Source organism: Xenopus laevis, chromosome 6S (genome assembly GCF_017654675.1).
Source record: "Xenopus laevis strain J_2021 chromosome 6S, Xenopus_laevis_v10.1, whole genome shotgun sequence".
NCBI classification, from domain to species: domain Eukaryota; kingdom Metazoa; phylum Chordata; class Amphibia; order Anura; family Pipidae; genus Xenopus; species Xenopus laevis.
In genome coordinates this window covers 120,031,787-120,052,323 of record NC_054382.1, presented here as the reverse complement: position 1 = coordinate 120,052,323, position 20,537 = coordinate 120,031,787, and the positions used below count along the sequence as shown (strand labels likewise).

Below are 20,537 nucleotides of genomic sequence, written 5' to 3'. Positions count from 1 at the left end.
GGAGGGTAGATTTACACATACAGGTATCCTCTATTACAGTGATCCCCAACCAGTGGCTCGTGAGTAACATGTTACTCACCAACCACTTAGATGTTGCTCCCAGTGGCCTCAAAGCTGCTTCTTATCTTTGAATTATTGGCTTGGAGGAAAGATGTAGTTGCATAAAAATCAGGTGTACTGTCAAACAGAACCTCCTGTAGGCTGCCAGTCCACATAGGGACTACGAAATAGCCATTATCAGCTCTTATTTTTCACCTCTAAGAATATCTTTCATGCTTGTGTTGCTCTTCAATCTGAATGTTCCTCACAGATAAAAAATCTGCTCTATTGTCTGGCAGGAATGATATTTGGATAAGGCAGAGAGGGCATTTAATCTGGCAACAACATTTTAACAGGTGTCCCTTGTCCAGGATTGTGCTTGGTACACTCAAAAATGTAAATGAAATTATATAAAAAAAAACTTTTGCATTTGGACACAAAACACACATTCTGTTTGGCACTATTCCTGTGTCAATTGGAAACATCAAAGATATCATATGGTGATAAGGTTAAGGTTGGAGCCAGATGGGCTCAGATATTACAAGAACGTGTCCAAAAATGTTTTCCAGGGCTCTCTGTGTCTTAAGCAACAACATTGGCAACTGCCACCAGGGATAATGAAAGTTGCAGAAAGTGTTCTCTAAGTGGAACTGAGACCACACTGAGCCACCACTGATGACCAATAGACCATTAGATCCTCAAACAGAGTCATGTTGGGACCCAACCTCAGCCTAAAAATTTTGTCCTGCTGCAACCTGCAACTGCTCCAACTATGGGGTATATTTATCAAAGAGTGAAGTCCGAGATCACCACAGTCCGAAAAGAGTATTTATCAATGGGTGAAAGTTCACCCTTTGATAAATACGCCTTTAAAAATGCCATAGAAATGGATGGAAAGAGGTTGTATTTCACTCTAGTGGACTTGGTGATCTCTAACTTCACTCTTTGATAAATATACCCCTAAGTGTCTAGAATCCCTAGCCTTTGTGGTGTGTTGGGAAGCTCAGTAATAAAAACATATACATTACAAAGATGCTAAGAAATAGACTCTTTAGGGTGGCCAAAATCTTTCGTAGTCATGATTTAGTAAATTGGCAATTGTTGTGGCAAATTTTTACTTTTGGAGAAGGTTCATCATGCAGCAGTGTGAAAGTGATAAAAATGTATTAAAATGATTCCATTGCATTATAATTTTTATTTTCAGTATTTTCTTTAGAGATGCCCAACCACATACCATGCACCTGTAAAACAACATTACGCCACCACTCAACTAGATATAATGAAACATATTGAGCTTCCAGCCTCTAACAAACCTGTCACTCTTATATCTTTATTGAATATATATATTTATAGTCAACTTTCCCCAAGAACAAAGGACTAGTTTACGGCCCAGGTTTTACACGGAAATATGCCTCTTTGACCTTGACGGCTGTAAGAAATAAAAAATCGACAGTTAAATACCGCCTTTGGGAGTTTGCAAATGGCTGTGTTAGAAGTCCTATGTTTCTCAGACGGTGAGACAGGAGTGATTTATTCTGCTGACCAAGAGAGCCAGTATTGTGCGGCGAGAAATGAGTTCCAAATGCACGTAACTGTAACCCCATACGTCTGTTGCGCTGAATAACATGTTTTGGAAAAAAAACACTGATTCCCTGGAACGCAACGGATTTATAAAGTGTGTGGCCATTGTTCTTTCAGGTATGAAACCAAACCATCACAAGTACCTTTCTTTTATACATATGGGCATCTTTATACTGTATTTATTTGGTGCAAGAAGATTTGTGCTGCTGCTATTTCTTCTTTAAAGTATTAAATAATATTTACAAACCTCTTTCCATGTTTAATAAGAACAGAATTTCCACTGACCTGAAAACTGTTATAGAACTTTATTTTGTGTATCTTTTCTTTCTTTCTGCTTCTTCGTGATTACTGTTAGCTTACTGTGTTTATAAGGCTTTGAAAGTTTAAGGGTTAGGCCCGAGCCCTTTATCCCATAGCCACCAGGCAGGTTTTACTTTCGTTATTCTAAATTTACTAGGCCAGTGAATGCCTGCTGCTGAATGGTTCCTGAATTACTAAATTGTTTCTATATTAACATAATTCTATTCTATAGTTTTACCATTCAGGAAATCTGCTTCGGGTTACGTTTCATTTCTAGCTATTGAGATCACTATCATGCCCTAGTCCTCCGCTCACATACTGGCCCAGACTGTTTTGTGAATTCACTGATGCCGTAAAGAGCCGGATTTAGACGCAAGTGTGCCACAGCATAGGTTGGACAGTGCTGGTGGGACACTGGGGAAGAAACTCAGAGGCACTAGGGTTGCCACTTTCCCCGCTGCTAACTCCAGGCAGGGGGTGGCGACATAGAGGGGCGGTGATTGGCCGATCAACAAATCAATCTTAGGGAATCCTTCCTAATTTGGAAAACCAGACAGCCCTTCCAAAAAATGGGCTTTCCAGGGCAAAACCAGACAGGTGTCAACCCTAAGTGGGCCCTCACTGACCAAGACCAACTTCCTGCCAGGATTTCAAGTGCCCCAAATCTGCAAGTAAATTTGAATGTAGCCTGATGCAACAGGGGGCAGGCATGTAGGCTGGCAGCCTAACTGACTGGGGTGAGGGTCCATGAAGTGGTAGCCCCGGCAGACCCCCAACTCCCAATCTGACACTGTAGACAAGTAGCTCGTCAGTAACATGTTGATCTCCTACCACTTGGATGTTGCTCCCAGTGGCCTCTTGGCAGGTACTTATTTTTGAATTCCAGGCTTGGAGAGAAGTTTTGGTTGTATAAAAACCAGGTGTACCGCCAAACCGAGTCTCAATGTACATTGACAATCCACATAGCGGCTACCAAATGGCCAATCACAGCCCTTATTTAGCACCCCAAGAACATTTTTCATGCTAGTGTTGCTCCCCAACTCCTTTTACTTCTGAATGTTGCTCACGGGTTCAAAAGGTTGGGGATCCCTGCTGTAGACACACCCAAGGGCCTCTGTGTTAATCCCTAGACACAGGCCCTTGGTTGCCTATACAGAAATATGACCATTACCACAGTGAAAAAATAGGCAATATACTTGGGCTCAAAACATGCGTTTGTTAAGATTTTTGGGTGCAGCTGATTAAAGAAACCATGACTAAATATTATTAATGATGTTATGCACTTGCACACAGATAGTGTGTCCACTGTGGCTTTAAAACCTTAATTATCTTTTCTTCTTTTAGCTCCATCCAGAAGCCATTTGCTTAACTGAATTTTGCTGTTTTTTTTTTTTTAACAGGATGCAGAATTGAAAATTGTGACTCTTGTTTTAGTAGAGATTTTTGCATAAAGTGCAAATCTGGCTTTTACTCCCACAAGGGGCAGTGCTTTGAAGAATGCCCAGAAGGATTTGCACCACTGGATGACACCATGGTGTGTGTGGGTAAGTTTGTCATCTCTCAGAGTAGCCCTTGTTATTTAACCTTATTACTAATTTTGGCATCACCTGACTAGGAAAACACAAAATCTCAACCTTCAATTACATTCTCAACAGCTTTAAGATTCACTCACATCATCATCTGTCAAAGTGCCTCTTCCTCTTCCTAAAACCTGTCTATTTGAGCTTTATTTGAGGAACAAAAAATATACTGTATTTAAATACACTCAAACACTTGGGTCCTTCATAATCTAAATAAATATACTAAATAGGGCATATATCTGCTATAGCTGTTGCAGGGTGCCTATCCTGGCTCTTCCACTGTGTGAAAGTTCACATGCAATAGAATAGAGGCAAGCACACATCATTTCAATTGTGTCCTTTCCATGAAAATATTTTATTGTAAATGAAACTGTACAAATAAACGTGTAGGTTGTGCAATGATTTGGGGCCTCTTCCTAGGATTGCCACCTGGCTGGTATTTTACCAGCCAAGGGTGGTATTCATATTTACCAGCAATATACTAGTCTTACATTCCCAACATACCTCTGATCCACCCCCATCACGACTCTGATCCCCTCTCCCAACTCCCCATCTATCCCATGGGCACCCACCATAGTTCCCTTATATTCACGCAGATAACATAATAACCCAGGCCCATTGACGTCATGTAATGCCCCTATGTTATAGACCCACCCCCTGTAGGACCCACCCCAGATGGTATGATATGAGCCAAAAGATGGAAACCCTACTCCCACTTTGCTTTCCCAGGTGCAGATACTAAAGCAAACATCCATCAGACTTAAATTTTCATATTGATCGAGCATCTGAACACCAACAGCAAGAAGGATAATTAGAAGAGAAACACTAAATACATCCTATTTTGATGAACACTTCTATTTTCATTAGGTTTATACTCCCCCTTAACACATAAAGCTCATTACATTAGTAAGGCATAGTAATGTGCTTTGGGCAGAAATACACCCTTTTATGATTGTAAAATATAATAATCTTGTATTACTTTAATTTATTTGTATTTACTTTGGATTGTAAGCTCCTACCGGGTACTTGATGGGTTCCAAGCCACACGCACAGTTACAAGCACTTAGTAAAACCCACATGCAGCCATCTTCTCAGCCGCAGTGAGCCGTTATCTAAATGCTGGGAAAAACCACAAGACCACACTTACAACAAGCAGTATTTTTCTTTCTGTTGCCTTCCCAGATGGCTGTGAAGTAGGGCCATGGAGTGAATGGGGGACATGCAGCCGAAATAACAGAACGTGTGGTTTCAAATGGGGCTTGGAGACCAGAACGCGACAAATTGTGAAAAAACCAGCCAAAGACACCATCCCCTGCCCAACTATTGCTGAATCCAGAAGATGCAAGATGACGATGAGGCACTGCCCTGGAGGTAAGAAGCTGTGGGATAACAACATACAGTGCAAGGAATATTTTAAAAAGCTATAAATCTGGTTAAGGAATAGATACTGGATAACTCATTTAGATTGTGGTGTTACATCTATCAAAGAGAAAGCATACACGCCTATGTTATCATGGGAACTTGGAAGTAGGGAAGTTGTTGGCTTTCTCTAATAGATGATGATTTCCTGAGTAAGAGGGACCATTGGATTCATCATGGAGAAACAGCAGCATGTTCCTCACATATGTGGTTGCCACCCTTAGCTATTAGAGGGCCCCTTGTCAAGTGAGCTTCTACATGGGGCAGCTACCTACAATTGGGTTCTAAGGCTGGTATTTAAAATTGGTTGACTACATATACCTGGCAATTTATCCTTTACAACACCTCAGTTTAGAAACATCACCCCTATATCTGGTTGCTCCTCAGTAACAGACGTTTTTCCTTTACCATATTCTTTGCTGGGATCTTATGCTTCTTTTTACCTGCTCTTTTTTTCCTTTAATAAAAAGCTTTCTTTTTTTCTTTATAAGAAAACTTAAATGTGAAATCTGAACATGCGGCCAAAACAGATTGTAGATAATGATAATTAATGAATTAACCAATGCATTCCATCCGGGACCATATCGTTAATCTTAACTTCTCCAAAGCTCTTTCTCTAAAACTTCATTCTGTTGGCACAAGCTTCTCGGGGGAGTGGGAGTCGGCCGCAGAAGCAAAAGCAACACACAGAATCATGTTTCACTATACGCCTTGATATGAATTGACTTTGGATAAAAGTAGAAAACTCAAAATAGCTTTTTCTCTAATCCATTATAAAACCAGCAGTGATTTATGGAATGTTCATAAAACATGGTAACATAGTAAGTTAGGTTGAAAAAAGACAGACATCCATCAAGTTTAACCTTTTAACTTTTTTTAACCTGCCTAACTGCCAGTTGATCCAGAGGAAGGCAAAAAACCCATTTGAAGCCTCTCCAATTTGCCTCAGAGGGGGAAAAAATGCCTTCCCGAACTATTCCCTGGATCAACTTGTACTATGAGCTATCTCCCATAACCCTGTATTCCCTCACTTGCTAAAAAGGCATCCAACCCCTTCTTAAAGCTATCTAATGTATCAGCCTGTACCACTGATTCAGGGAGAGAATTCCACATCTTCACAGCTCTCACTGTAAAAAAACCCTTCTGAATATTTAGGTGGAACCTCTTTTCTTCTAAACAGAATGGGTGAACTTGTGTCAGCTGGAAAGTAGTGATGGGCGAATTTGCGCTGTTTCGCTTCGCCGGAAAATTCGCGAAATGCGTCGGCGTCTCGTTTTTGACGCCAGCGCCGTTTTTTTTGACGCCGACGAATTTTACGCAGGCGTTTCGCGAATTTATTTGCTGGCGGCGAATCGTGCAAATTCGCCGTGAATTCACGCCTGGCGAATAAATTCGCCCATCACTACTGGAAAGACCTACTGGTAAATAAAGAGAGAGATTAGATAATTTATTATATGATCCTCTTATATATTTATACATATCACCCCTTAAACGCCTCTTCTCCAGCATGAACATCCCCAATTTGGCCAGTCTTTCCTCATAGCTAAGATTTTCCATACCTTTTACCAGCTTAGTTGCCCTTCTCTGTACCCTCTCTAATACAATAATGTCCTGTTTGAGTGATGGAGACCAAAACTGTACGGCATATTCTAGATGGGGCCTTACCAGTGCTCTATACAGTGGAAGAATGACCCCCTCCTCCCGTGACTCTATGCCCCTTTTAATACAGCTCAAGACCTTATTTGCCCTTGATGCTGCTGAATGGCATTGCTTGCTACAGACAAGTTTATCATCTACAAGGACTCCAAGGTCCTTTTCCATAATGGATTTGCCTAGTGCAGTCCCATTAAGGATACAAGTGGATATTTTTACATCCCAGGTGCATGACTTTACATTTATCAACATTGAATCTCATTTGCCACTTAGCTGCCCAGATTGCCAGTTTGTCAAGATCCTGTTGCAAGGATGCCACATCCTGGATGGAATTTATTGGCTCTGCAAACACTGATACATAGACTAGCATTTATCAATATTAATCTCAGCTGACTATATAGTATATTTATTAATACCCAATTCAAGGCTATTTGAACGTTTACAAAAAAAAGTATGGTTTGTAGTGATAAGCAAATCTGTCCTGTGCTGCTCCGCTGAAACAATTCCAAAACAATGGGAAAATTAGTGAAATCTTGTTCGGTGCAACTTTTTTCTGCTTTTGGGCTACAATACCAATAAAAAACATTTTCCTTACTTTCAAGTCTTGTTCACTGTGTGAATCTGCCATGTTTTACTTTGTTTAAAAATAACTGCTGAGTATACTACTACACACATGCCCTATATTGTTAAGTAACCTCCTATCCATTAGGCTACAACTGCTTTTTCAATTTAACAAAAAAAGCTTCCCATTATGCCAATTTCTTAAAAACATGTCTGTGATTATTTACATTACCTCTGGTTGACTGGTAATAGTATCTACTACTACACTTACGTCACTACAGTTCAGAATAATAGCAGTCCAACATCACTAACCTGATCAATCACTTTTTTTGGTAGAAGTTCTATTTCTACATGACAAATAATTTACTAGTAGGTGTAGTAGAATCCCAACAGACACAACAGTCATGACATGCTGCTGATTCTTTGTAACTGAATCATTCATTGAGGCTTGTTCCAAATAATGGCAGTATTTAAAATAAAAATACTAGTATGCTCGGGACCTGGGGCTTTCCTGAAATTACTGATGTTTCAGTAATTTGGATGTCATGCTTTATAGGAACCAAAAAATGAAAGTGGTTGAAAGTAATGAAAATATAATGTAGTGTTGTGCTGCACTCTGGTGTTTTTGCTTCAGAAACTCTACTATACTTTATATGAACAAGCTGCTGTGTAGCCATGGGGGCAGCCATTTTAAAGCTGAAAAAGGAGGATACACAGCAGATAACAGATAAGTCCTGTCCAAAACAATGGGATTCTTCAGCATTTATCTTTTGTGTATCCGGTGCTTGAATGGCTGCCCCCATGGCTACACAGCAGCTTGTTTATATAAACTATAATGGTCTATATGAGGCAAACACATAAGTTGTAACAGTGCAGGGCAACAATACATTATATTGTCATTCCTTTAAAGCACTTTAAATTTTTGATGTTACTGTTCTTTTAAGTATACTTCAAAATCATGTAAATAATCCCAGTAGGCTGGTTCTACCAATAAGGATTAATTATATCTTAGTTGGGATCAAGTACAAGCTACTGTTTTATTATTACAGAGAAAAAATAAATAATTTTTAAAACGCTGAATTATTTGGGTAAAATGGAGTCTATGGGGCAAATTTACTTATCTTCGAAGTTGCACCAGCGTTGGCTTCGCTGCACTTCGCTGCACTTCGCCAGGGCGCCGCTAATTTACTAAAATCCAAAGTTGCGCTCAGGGAGGCGAAAGGTAGCGAAGTTGCAATGCGTAATTTAAGTGCCAAGTTAAAGTACAATGGATGTATATGTAGCAGCAAATACATTACACTACACAAGCCTGGGAAAGCTTCATAAAATAAAATAGAGTTGTTATTTTGCCCTATACATGTGCCCACTGTGTAGTTTAGGTGCCATATGTTAGGAAATGTAGGGGGGAAGCATGGTACCCCAAAAAAAATTACAATCTTTTCAGTCTATCACCCTTAAAAAAGTAAAAGACGCCAGCGTTTTTTGGGACTTTTTTTGCACTTCACCTGGTCTGCGGTGGCGAAGGCAAGTCTGGCGCAAGAGGTAACGTTCAGTAAAATGAGCAAGTTCGTGAATTAGCGTAGTTATGTCCCTTCGCCATAGCGCAACTTCGCCTGGTGTAAGGGTGTGAGTAAATCGGCAAAGTAATGAAATGACGTCACGCTGGCGAATTTTCGCTAGCATTAGCCACTTCTCCCTTTAGTAAATTTGCCCATATGGGAAACGGCCTTTCTGTAATTTGGAGCTTTCTGGATTAAGGAAGGAAGGCAGCAAATGTTGTGCATGCTGGTTGTTAGTCTATTTCTCTCTGAAAATCCGAGTAAAATGGCTCGTTCCATACATTGTTCAGAAGAACAGCGTAGTTTGATTAAAAAGTTGATTGAAGAGGGGAAACATATACTACTGCCAAACTGAACTTCCCAGTTCAAACTTTTCTATGGCCTCTAAATATAACAAAGATGTCCTGTTTAATCAAATATATACATACGTTGCATCATTTAGGGACAATACATATATGACCCGACTAGGAATGATGCACTTTTGCATCTTGTTAGCAAGTTTTTCTTTTCATTCCAAATGTGGTCAGTGATTCTGGGGGATGACGTGGAACTTGATGGGCAGTTTTCCTTTTTTACCCAAATTAACTACGTTTTTGATACTGTAATGAGTAATATTTTTAGCTGATAACAAAAGTAGTTATTATGTATTAATAATCAACCATTAACACCATAACAAATGTCCACCATTGTCACTTAAAACTAATTCAGGAATATTTAGTTGGGGACACATGACTTTCCCCTATAAAACTTAAGACTAGAATGAAGATGGTAAATACTCCAGAAATCTGCAATGGCCCCATAACCTCCAAATTTCAGAGGCAGGATGAGGCTGTGGACTTTTTTTTTTAATCGGGATCCCCAGAATGGAAGGAAATTTTGGGAGTGAGTGGGTGTCATGCAATAGGCTGGGCTTGAGCAGAACGATGGAGGATATCCTGTGTAGAAACATTTATCTTCCAGAATTCCATAATGATTCCTAACTAAAGTCTTTAAAGACTCCTGTTTTTCCATTAAGGTAAATGATTACAATCCCACTCCATTTCAGGGTCTGTTTTTTTACAAGATAATTTAGACGTCTATAATTCAAGGATGAGCACATGCGAGGTAATCCGTGAACTTCCCGTGAGATCAGAAGATAAAGTGCCGGCTGGCGGCAGGTACTGCCAAGGAGCTTTAAAAGTAAGGTCATTGTGGGGATTTCATTTGAAGCAACGTTCACAGTCAGGACAGTGAGGTTGTGGAATGCACTGCCGGGTGATGTTGTGATGCTGATTCAGTTAATGACTATAAGAGGGACTTGGATGATTTCTTGGACAGACATAATATCAAAGGCTATTGTGCTACTAAGCTCTATAGTTAGTATAGATATGGGTATATAGAATTTAATTAAAAGTAGAGAGGGGTGTGTGTATGGATGCTGGGTTTTCTTTTGGAGGGGTTGAACTTGATGGACTTTGTCTTTTTTCAACCCAATTTAACTATGTAACTATGTAACTATGGGATGGTTGTTTTGGCAAGGCCTGTTATCAGGAAAACTTCTGTAGCATACCTAGGTGCTCTCATCTTCTGCTGCTTTTAGTCACAGCAGGCAGCACCTGTTTCTTCTGCATTTGCAATAGCCCAAAGCTAAGCAGAAGATCAGCTGGGCCGTTCCAAGTGCATATGTGCAGAACTCTGTTCTTTATTTGAATCACCCGATCCTCCATATATGATATACTAGTGGACAGGCTTTCATTTGCACAAAATGTTAGCTTGGGAGCTCAGCCTCCTCCAAAAATAGGCCAAATGCTGTGTATTGGTACAGTCAGGCTCTTAAAGAAATAAGTTACTCACCACCCCTGGCAAAGCAGGAAAACAAAGGAAAAAACTTTGATTATACTGACATTTAAACTGGCTCCAATGTGTGGGTGTCTAATAATCTTATAATTTTATAAGTAGTGGTACTAATATTAATGGAATAACTGCAACATCCACAATTACCCATTTCATATTAAGAGGGCTATGCAGTTTAGCTTAAGAGGTCTTTATTAGGTCATTAATTACTAAATATTTCCTAGATATGATGAGAGTCCTGACACTGAAAATTCCTATTTCATCACTCGTCATTCATGCACAGAAGGAATTCTAACCACACAGTGGCTGCTTGTAAAGTGGACTATCCTCCATTTAATGCTGGCCCACTGCAGTCTGTAGATCAGGCACCTGGGTGTCATCAAAAATAGAAATATAAATCACAATAACAACTGACCCACAGGTGGTCTGCATATATATAGGAAAACTGCTCTTTGTCTCATCCTCTTAGGGCAATAAAATGTAAGATAAAATGTAAGATATATAACTATCATTCTTTAATTCTTATCTCTCTTGTCTCACTGTGTATTCCTATACTGCTGAGATGACAATAAAGTTTACTTTGACTTTGACTTAGATCAAAGTCCGAATGCCAAAAACTGAAAAAATTTAAAAAAAAATTATTTTAAAAATCCAAATTTTTAGTGGGGAAAAAAACTCAAATTTTTCGGGATTTATTACCCAGAGCCACGAGTCTGAATTAGAAAATCCGGCATCTCAGACCTGCCAAGGTTGTAGGTAAGTCAATGGGAGAGGTCCCTACCCTGTTTGGAAGTTACTGTGGTCTACACTGAAAATCTGCCTATTTGGACTTTCCGGGCAAAAATCTAAAAAATCTTACCACTCGGGAAAAAACTGTTTTTCTTGCCATTTTTTGGGGTTTTTTCCCCTAACCAATTAATTTGTGCTTTTTTTTAACATAAATAAGGTCAAATCGTGGATTCTAGTTTGGTCAGACTTTTTTAATTTAAAGTTTGATAAAATAAAAGGCTCCCCAACTTAGCAAGCTATTCTCCACATCTCCTAACTCAGGCATGTCCAAAGTCTGGCCTGTGGACCAATTGTGGCCCGTTTTCAAATTTATATTGGCCCGCAGCCTCCGTCATGAAAAACTTATGTGTACAATGCAAGTTGACAAAAGCTTTGTCAGTTTGAATTGTTTTTGAAATTGTAAATCAAAGGCAAATGGATTTTTAAGTTTCTCACTGTGCATTTCTTCAGATTTTGATTGATGGGTATAAGTTAGTGTTTCTATTTGTGCATTGTGGCATCATGCATTAAAGTGACATCACTGAATGGGCCCAACAGCTTCCACTCAGAAAAATTACTCCGCAGCAGAATTGTGCAGAAAGTACATTTAAAAATAAGGTTCTAAATGCAATTTATTACCAAAACCTTAATTTCTAATAAATGGATGGGCAATGGACTTCATCTGAAGTCTCTGGTTTCTAACCACCTAGTCTGACCTTTTTAAAAAGAATTGGCAGTAAATTAACACCTTAATGTTAGCCTCTGTGCGCCCGTCTCCTAGAAGTGTTTTGTATGCTGGTTTTGGGGAAGGCTGATCACCACCGTTAAAACAAATATTCTTATTTGAAGACTTTGGCAAAGATCCATAGACCTGCAGGGGGCCTACACATTTATATTGGGTATAAATCTCATGTTACTCCGCTAAAGAAGAACAGATGTGCTATTCTTAGAAATATCTATAGAAAAACTCCAGGTCACTGCAGGGTTAGGAAAAGAAAACCATTCCACTAAAATATTGCACAATAGAGATGTAAGCTCGTGCCTAGTTTGACGTCTGTCTTCTTCATGTCGCATTACAGGTTTCCTTTTGTCAGGATGACTTGTACATTTTATATAGTTTAGTGCAGGCTGCTTCCATTGCCTTCCTGCATTGCTAAAGGGAAAATACACACCATTTATTAGTTTATTAGTTCTGTATATTCCTGTATAACTAGGCAGTGATGTGTGTGTGAATTAATTTAATTGAATGTGTGTATGGAACCTTCCTTCTTTAAATTATTGTGTTCTATACTGATAGGAGGAAGCATACTCTATGAATTACTATCCACATCCTGGCTTATGGAATCACATTATTGCTACTACGCACAATCCTGCCATATTGTGAGCTTTGTTGCTTTGTCTAGAATCAGAAGTAGTGATGGGTGAATTTGCGCGTTTGGCTTCGCCAAAAAATTTGCGAAACGGTGAAAAATTCACGAAATGACGACTGCGTCTTGTTTTTTATGTCGGCGTCCGTTTTTGACTCCGGCATCCGTTTTTGACGCCGGCGTCTGTTTTTTTTATGTCATTTTTTCTTGGCGCCGGCGAATTTTCACGCCCGTTTTGCGAATTTATTCGCCAGCGGCACATTCGCCCATCACTAATCAGAATTGTACATTAATAGAATAATTTGCTATTGCTTATTAGTATTAAGTTGCTATTGCAATATTAGAGGGGTATATAGAGCAGACCTTGGAGGGAAACATCACTACCTTGTAATAATATTACATTGTAATAATATTACATTTAGATATGCTAGAATTAGGAAACCACTTTAGTAATAAAAACAGGGTATAACTTGACAGTGGCCTGGGAATGATATTCCTTCTATTGTGTTCTCTACACTGCTGTAATTGTTATTGTCAGGGAAAGGTTTAGGGTAGAAAGCACTCCATGCAGAATAGTGCAATGTACCCTTCTGCAATATGAAAAGCGGTTTCTAAATTTTCATTCAAAATGTCATCATTTCTCTTTTACCTGGGCCCCCCCCGGTCTGTGCAGGTACATGAGTCTGTGTGCACTGTGACAGTGTGACATGAATCTGTTGTGGCCTGAACTTGGAGGAACCTGTGCAAACTATTTGCCAGATTTGTTACATGCCTAAAAAGGGGGCAGAGCATTTACCCGGCCCTAACCCGTCCTACCTGTGCCTGTATCTGACTTCCGGGTTGCTTTTATAGAGCCACCTCGCCGATGATTTCACAAAAGGGGCGGGTCGAGCAGGTGCAGCGTCTATAAAAGACGAACATGGAAGTCGGAAATCCGGCATTTGACGGTGCCACCAGCGAGGAAGAGTGCGAGGTTGGCACGAACCCGTCCTGCCCGCACAAGGCCTGTAGTGGAGAGAAAATAGGGGACTTTATACTTACCGATCAACTCACCCCCTTGTCTGCGACCTTGCCCTCCAAAGCCTCTCTCCCAACAAAAACACAGACAACACCAGCTTTTGTTGGATAATAATGCCCGCACCATCTTTATTAACTTTTCATGCTCAAAACATTTAACCACAAATAATCTGTAATAATTATTAAACTTTTGCAACACAATTGACATTTTAACATACAGAACATTCCATATCAGTTTTGTAACCCTAATTATTTCTGACCTGTCCTGATTCCCCTGGGCAGATGGTCCTTGGATTACCATCCTATGCATTGTACCACCGTACCTCTGCACCCTTCATGACTTTTGTTTACCCATCAGCTGCAGTACACCGACTCAATAGTATTTTAAATTTTTTGCCACCAGGGGACCCCATGCCCGAGTTGGCCAGTTATACAATCTTCCTCCTTATCTCTGGAACCCATTATAGTTTCTCCTTTTAACTCCCTGTTTTCCCAGGACCACTGCCAACGCTGTGACAAGTAACTACAACTTTTAACTCACCCAGTGTCGGACTGGCCCACCGGGATACCAGGAAAAATCCCGGTGGGCCAAGGTGTCAGTGGGCCTCTTGCTTCTAAACATTTGTCTTATTTCATGACCATTCCCTATTTCTATCAGAATAAAGAGGCTAAATAGATGGAATTATATGTTATAGTATGGAAAGAAAAGAGAATAGGAGAATAGAGGTTGACTAAGTAAAGGAAGAAAATAATACTTAGAGTGGGCCCCTGGTCTAAAGGTGTTTGGGTGGGCCCCTGGTCTAAGGGTTTTTGGTGTCCCAGTCTGACACTGAACTCACTTCTTCTTCCTGGAAGCACCCACCCCCCCCGGCAAAAAAAAAATTCCCTGATCGCTTACCATTTGGACTCCGTGTTCTTCTGAAAAGAAAAAAGGGAAGGAAAGGGTGGGCCTGCTTCTAATCTGTGTGGCTCATCTGACTGGTAGGAAAAGGAAGTGTCTTTTTCTCGCACTTTCTTTTATTCCCCTAACCCCCCCTCCTATGCTAACCTATTACTGCTTCCTATACTTGTGTTTCCTTCCTCTCCCCCTTGCCTTACAGTCATGCCCTCTTTCCGCCCATACAGGCTCCCTCGTTTCTTATCTGTGTATCCAGTGCATAAATAACAATAAATATAACAAATGTTATGTCATAATTTACATAGTTATGGAGAGAACCTGGAAAAAGGAGGGCTCTGCCATAAAGCTTTCAATTTAAGTGGGGCAGTAACTCTTTAGGGATCATATAGTGCTGCAATTTGCAGTGGGTGTTGGCCCAAACATGCCAAAAACAAATCAAGTACTTTAATTGTGTTGCAGTATGTAGGCTTGAGAGGTTGAGGGAGAGTTCCCTACAGAGGCAAAAGAAAAGGGCTTAAGACAAAAGATATTTGTGGATGTGATTGTTGTGAATTGTATCATCTATGGCATGAATGGAAGGTCATTCGAGTCTGTGCCACATCTGTAAAAGGACCAGACTGTGCTCATCTTATATTTACAATATTTCTGCAGTTGTGAAACAATGTGCTTTTTCATGACATTGACTGTTAGCTGATTAGTACCAAAAACCTTGATGGAGGCAATTTGCTTATGGAAATTTAGGTCCAAAATTTACCAATCAGTAGTTGACAAGTTCCAGAATTATGGCTTCTTGTCCCTATTTTAATAACTTTGTATGTCTCTATAGAGATTTCAGTTTCAGTCTTAACCTAAACCCAAGACGCAGTAAAGGTAGAACTTGCTCACTTTTCTGTAAATACGATATTCTGAACAAATACATTTTGAATAGTGATGGGCGAATTTGCGCCGTTTCGCTTCGCCGAAAAATTCGCGAATTTCGCGAAACGGCGAAAAATTCGCGAAACGGCGCCGGCGTCTCGTTTTTGACGCCGGCGCCCGTTTTTCCGACGCCGGCGCCCGTTTTTGGCGCCGGTGTCCGTTTTTCGAAAAAAAATTTTTGACGCCGGCGAATTATTTGACGCGAATTTTCGCGGGCGATTCGCGAATTTATTCGCTGCCGGCGAAACGCGCAAATTCGCCGCGAATTCGCGCCTGGCGAATAAATTCGCCCATCACTAATTTTGAAATCTCGACCAAATAAAACAGTTCTTAAGCATTATTGAAAGGAGGAACATGAAAACACAGGTAAATACTATTAAAATAAGAGGCTGTCTATAAGACTGGAAATTGCATATAATTGTAGGTTCTGAGACAAAACAGCTGTTCTGTGGTCCTAGAAACCTAACCCCAGTGAGCTGTTTGTTATGAGTATTCAAGTGTTTGTTAAGCACATTACCCTTTTCTACTTCAGTGTTCTGGATGCAGGAATATACAGTATTTATTCCACTGCAGTAATAATGTAACCAAACCGTTGATATTTCAGTAGTGATCCCTGTATGATATGCCTTCCAACCTGTTTATCCTCTGCAGTATTTCATATCTATGGTTTACCTGCAGCTGTGATGTACTTTCCTTTGCATTGGATTATTACTTTTCAAACATACTTTATGTATATCTTCTTCTTTAATTTAAATACACCTCAACAGGCATCTATCCATGGTTTTTATCCAAACAAAACACCATTGAATTATAAGAGCAGCTGAAATACACAGGACCTTTTCCACAACTAATTTTTTAACTAGAGAATCTCAGAAATCAGTATTTTCCTTCAGATGGCTTATATTGGTTCCCTATTTTATCTGTGGGTTTAAATGGGCCAGACAATAATCTGTTACATAATAGAAGGCCTTTTTTGTAAACACGAGTCACTGAATTTTCTACACAACAGGTTCCTTCAATCAGAAATAGTAGATAGCACTCTGGAGAACCGTTTTCCATAGTTAAAAAGTTACTTTATTTAGAAAATGCACATGTTTCGGACCTGGGTGATCCTTCATCAGGTGCTCATATACGCACCTGATGAAGGATCACCCAGATCTGAAAGATGTTGTGCATTTTCTAAATAAAGTAACTTTTTAACTACAGAAATCGGTTCTCCAGAGTGCTATCTACTATTTGTGAATATTTGGAAGTCCTGGCGGTGCCTCACTCTGAAGTTGAACCCACTGATCAACTCAGCATCAATTCATCCACAAAATGTGCATATCCTCCAATCAGAATCAGTTTTCAAATGTCTCTACTTTCCTTATGGACGTTGTTTGGCAGGGTGCCACCATGTCCAGTCATTACTGCAAAGAATAAAGCCTGGAAGTCAGCCTTTCACTTTCAAAGTTTAATCCTGTACTGGAATGTTACAGAAAACCCTCAATGCAAGACCTACGCATCCCATTTCTATAAATAGAACCAGTAGCTGAACATCATAACATGAAGAGATATAGTATGTTCTATAATGGGACTAGCAGCCAACATACAGCTGACCAAATAAGCTTGCAATCTTAGACATAAATCACAGGAGTAAAAGCTCTTTAAATTTGTCTACAAGTCTGGAAGTTTATCTATCTGGAGTCTGAAGTCATAAATAATTAAACCATAAGCCTAAATACATTTTATTTGTGAATGAAAACGAGATATACTGCCATTTTATGTTATGTGGAAACTTTTATGGAAGCTGTAATTACTTTTAAACTTGCATACATGAGTGAAATCCTGGTACTCAAGAGACTGACTTCTTACTTTTTGTCTAAATGCTTTATAGCATATACAGTATCTAGTAGAATTAAGTCAAAGGCAACTGGACATTTAGAGGTTTTTCTTGAAAACGTTTCACCACTCCACGTGGCTTCTTCAGTTTAGAGTTTTTCAAGAAAAACTCTATATGTCCAGTTGCCTTTGACTTAATTCTACTAGATACTGTATATTATGCCCTGGATAAAGGAGAATCTTCATAGATAACCTTTTATAGACTTAAAAAGGATCAAGTGACCTTGAGTCCTCCAGCAGTTGACTTGGTCAGCTGTTACCACAATCACACGCCAAGAATTTTATGGAGTTTGGTAATTTCTTAAAAAAAATAACAAATAAAAAAACAAACAAATACAAAAAGTATTGTAGATGTGAGGTTCATCATCAGGCCTTGTGCAGGTTTTCAAACAAGTAATTAGGAGTGCCCCAGTTTCTACTATTAGTTTAAATTGAATTAACTTAACAAATTACACTGACAAGTCTTATTCAAGGTTTTACAGTTATTGGCAAAGTTGGAACTGCTTGGACCTGCAGATTAGCATAACAATCAGTTGGATAAAAACAAACTTGAGCCAAGGCTTATGGCAGGTGGGTTGTTTTACAACTGCAGTACATAATTTCCTGCCTGAGTCTCTCCCTGCTGGCTCATAGATATGGGCTCAGATTACAGCAGGGAGGGGGAGAGGAGCAAACTGAGCATGCTCAAGGCCGTGCCCTGGAGGTTTAAACTGAAAACAGGAAGTCTGATACAGAAGCCCATGAGTACACAATAGAAGAAAAGAAATGAAGTGTTTCTTTTTATAGAGGACTCGGAGCAGCATTACTTTGAGGGGTTTCTGGTGTATTTATATAGACCTTTCTAATAAAGCTTACTTAATTTTAGCCTTTCCTTCTCCTTTAAAATTATGTTTTGGTTTTCTATCTAGGAAGAATTATAAAGGCCTATAGCACATAACAAAGTCACTTAGAAGGTTTTCTAAATCAACATTAGAAAAGTGTTAACTTAAAACTGTTTTTGCTAATTTCTTTTGTGAAGTATCAAGGAACTAATATGGTATTGTGTACTGAATGTAAATTGTAAACTGGTGAGATTTTGTTCAGATTTGTGGTATCAGGTTTACTCTACAGCGGCAGTTTAACATAGTCAAAATGAGTCTCTTCAATATCATTTTCACAAAGTGGTTTTCAATCTACTGAACTGGTCAAATGAAAGAACCTTTAATCATGGTTTCCAGGTGCAACTGAGAAATAAAAATTCCTGATCGTGAGATCCCCTAATTGCTATTCTAGCATGCTCAGACTGGTCAGTTCACAAAGGTTAATTTGTCAACATTTTGCAGTTTTCAGTATAGTGTTGCAGATGTTGTTTTCTGTGCGATACTTTGTCAGGATTGTGTGCTATTGGAAACATAAGGCCAGTCATTTTCTGGAGTCCCATGAGGTTGGTCTCTGCTGGATGCCATTTGGACAAGAACAGATCCTGTTGCAAATTTGAAGAGGTTGTAATCGAATGTGCCCAGTGCTTCATAGTGTGTCAAATATATTGAGAACTTGGCTTGAGAAGTTCAAGAAAAGGTTGTGACCTTGCAGGACCTTTTGGGTTTCAAACACCAGACATGTGGCAAAAATATCAGTATGCAGTTTTCCTAAAGTATCCAAGTGAAACTGAAGCGTAACTGACAGCGTTTTAAGCATTTAGCCTCTTTAACTAGTTTGATGGCAAGGAACAAATTTACTAATTACTGTGTTTAACGTTGAAAAAGACTGAGTTGTATTAAAATTATGTGATTATAATCTATCTTGGCAAGGTTTCTCAAATGTCTCTCTCTCTCTCTCTCTCTCTCTCTCTCTCTCTCTCTCTCGCTCTCTAAAGCTGGGCTGATCCCTCTGCAATCTGATCATTGGGCCCCAGGGTCAACCAGTCATATTCTGTTCAGTTAGTCTAAGTTAGTATATGCTAAAGTGTACTGATAATTGCTCAGCCTTTGGGCTGAAGATATAGTCACAGGGAACCAGTGGTAGTATGCAAACCATGTAGTTTATTGATCTCTCCAACTCTTTTGTGTGCATATATATAAATGCATTATGACTTGATCCTTACCAGTTTCTAATTGAACAATTCTAATTGGATTTCCATAGCTTGGAAATATCTTAACCCAACAAGCCATATAGATCAAGTTGGCCAGGCCAATAAACTATGACTGAAATGGGCAATTTGTGTAATCTCACAGTAGTTAAAGTATTATAACAGGGTTTTGTGATGAGTACTGGTCAGTTGCATAAAAATAACTGGGTTGCTGGCTTTAGTTGAAAGCTGTTTGGAATCCTCAGGATCCCAACCATGACTGACCTTTTTCATGATTATACAGGGACAGAACAGACCTTAGGTGCAGATTTATCAAGGGCCGAAGTGAAAATTTGAATTTAAAAATTCGATTTTCGAGCTATTTTTAGTGTACTTAGACTATCGAACAGTCCAAAAAAATGAAAAAAATTTGACTATTGAAATATCAAAATTTATCATGTGCTGTCTCTTTAAAACTTCGACCATTCACAAATCGAACACCTGCCGAATTGTTGTTTTAGCCTATGGGGGACCTCCTGGAACCTATCTGGAGTCACATGGTGGACTTTAAAAAATCAAAGTTTTTCGATTCGAATTCGATCGAATGCGCTAAAACTTCAATTTCGAACAATTCGAATACAGCCTATTCACCTGTAGTTAAAAACTTTGAATTTTTTAAAACATTTTTATTGGTCTTTTTTTATTCAAATTTCGAAGTTATAGGAGTTCAAAAAAAACTCCCATTACTTCAAATGGGATAAATCTGCCCATTAAAGTGAGTAAATGGACAATAAAGCATTAACAACTTGAAAACCAGAGCAATGGCAAAGAACTAAAACATGATCATACTGTAGCAGCCAAGGCATCAAGGATAGAGCAAAGTTTGCCTAGGTCTAATAACCTATAATAATCAAGTGCCATGTGCCTGCTGATTGGAGCTGTGCAGGATAGCTTGGTCTTCAACACCACTGTGTAAATCTGAGTTCTTATATTGTTCTTCTTAATAGGGCTGTCCAACTGGAGGCCCACGGGCTGGATATCCATCCATGGTATTTTTATGGCTGCCTATCTTCTTTTTATAATATAGTTGATAAAATCTGGCCCAAGAACATGTAG

The 20,537-nt window shown here is 39.3% G+C and overlaps 1 protein-coding gene across 1 annotated transcript in view; it reads left to right on the top strand.

The window, feature by feature from the left end:
• Nucleotides 1–20,537, top strand: part of rspo2.S (R-spondin 2 S homeolog) — a 97,807-nt gene that overhangs the window by 60,890 nt on the left and 16,380 nt on the right. The window contains exons 4-5 of the mRNA XM_041567997.1: nucleotides 3,321–3,464; nucleotides 4,683–4,871. Coding sequence (XP_041423931.1) covers nucleotides 3,321–3,464; nucleotides 4,683–4,871 — 333 coding nt within the window. The remainder of the gene's footprint in view (nucleotides 1–3,320; nucleotides 3,465–4,682; nucleotides 4,872–20,537) is intronic.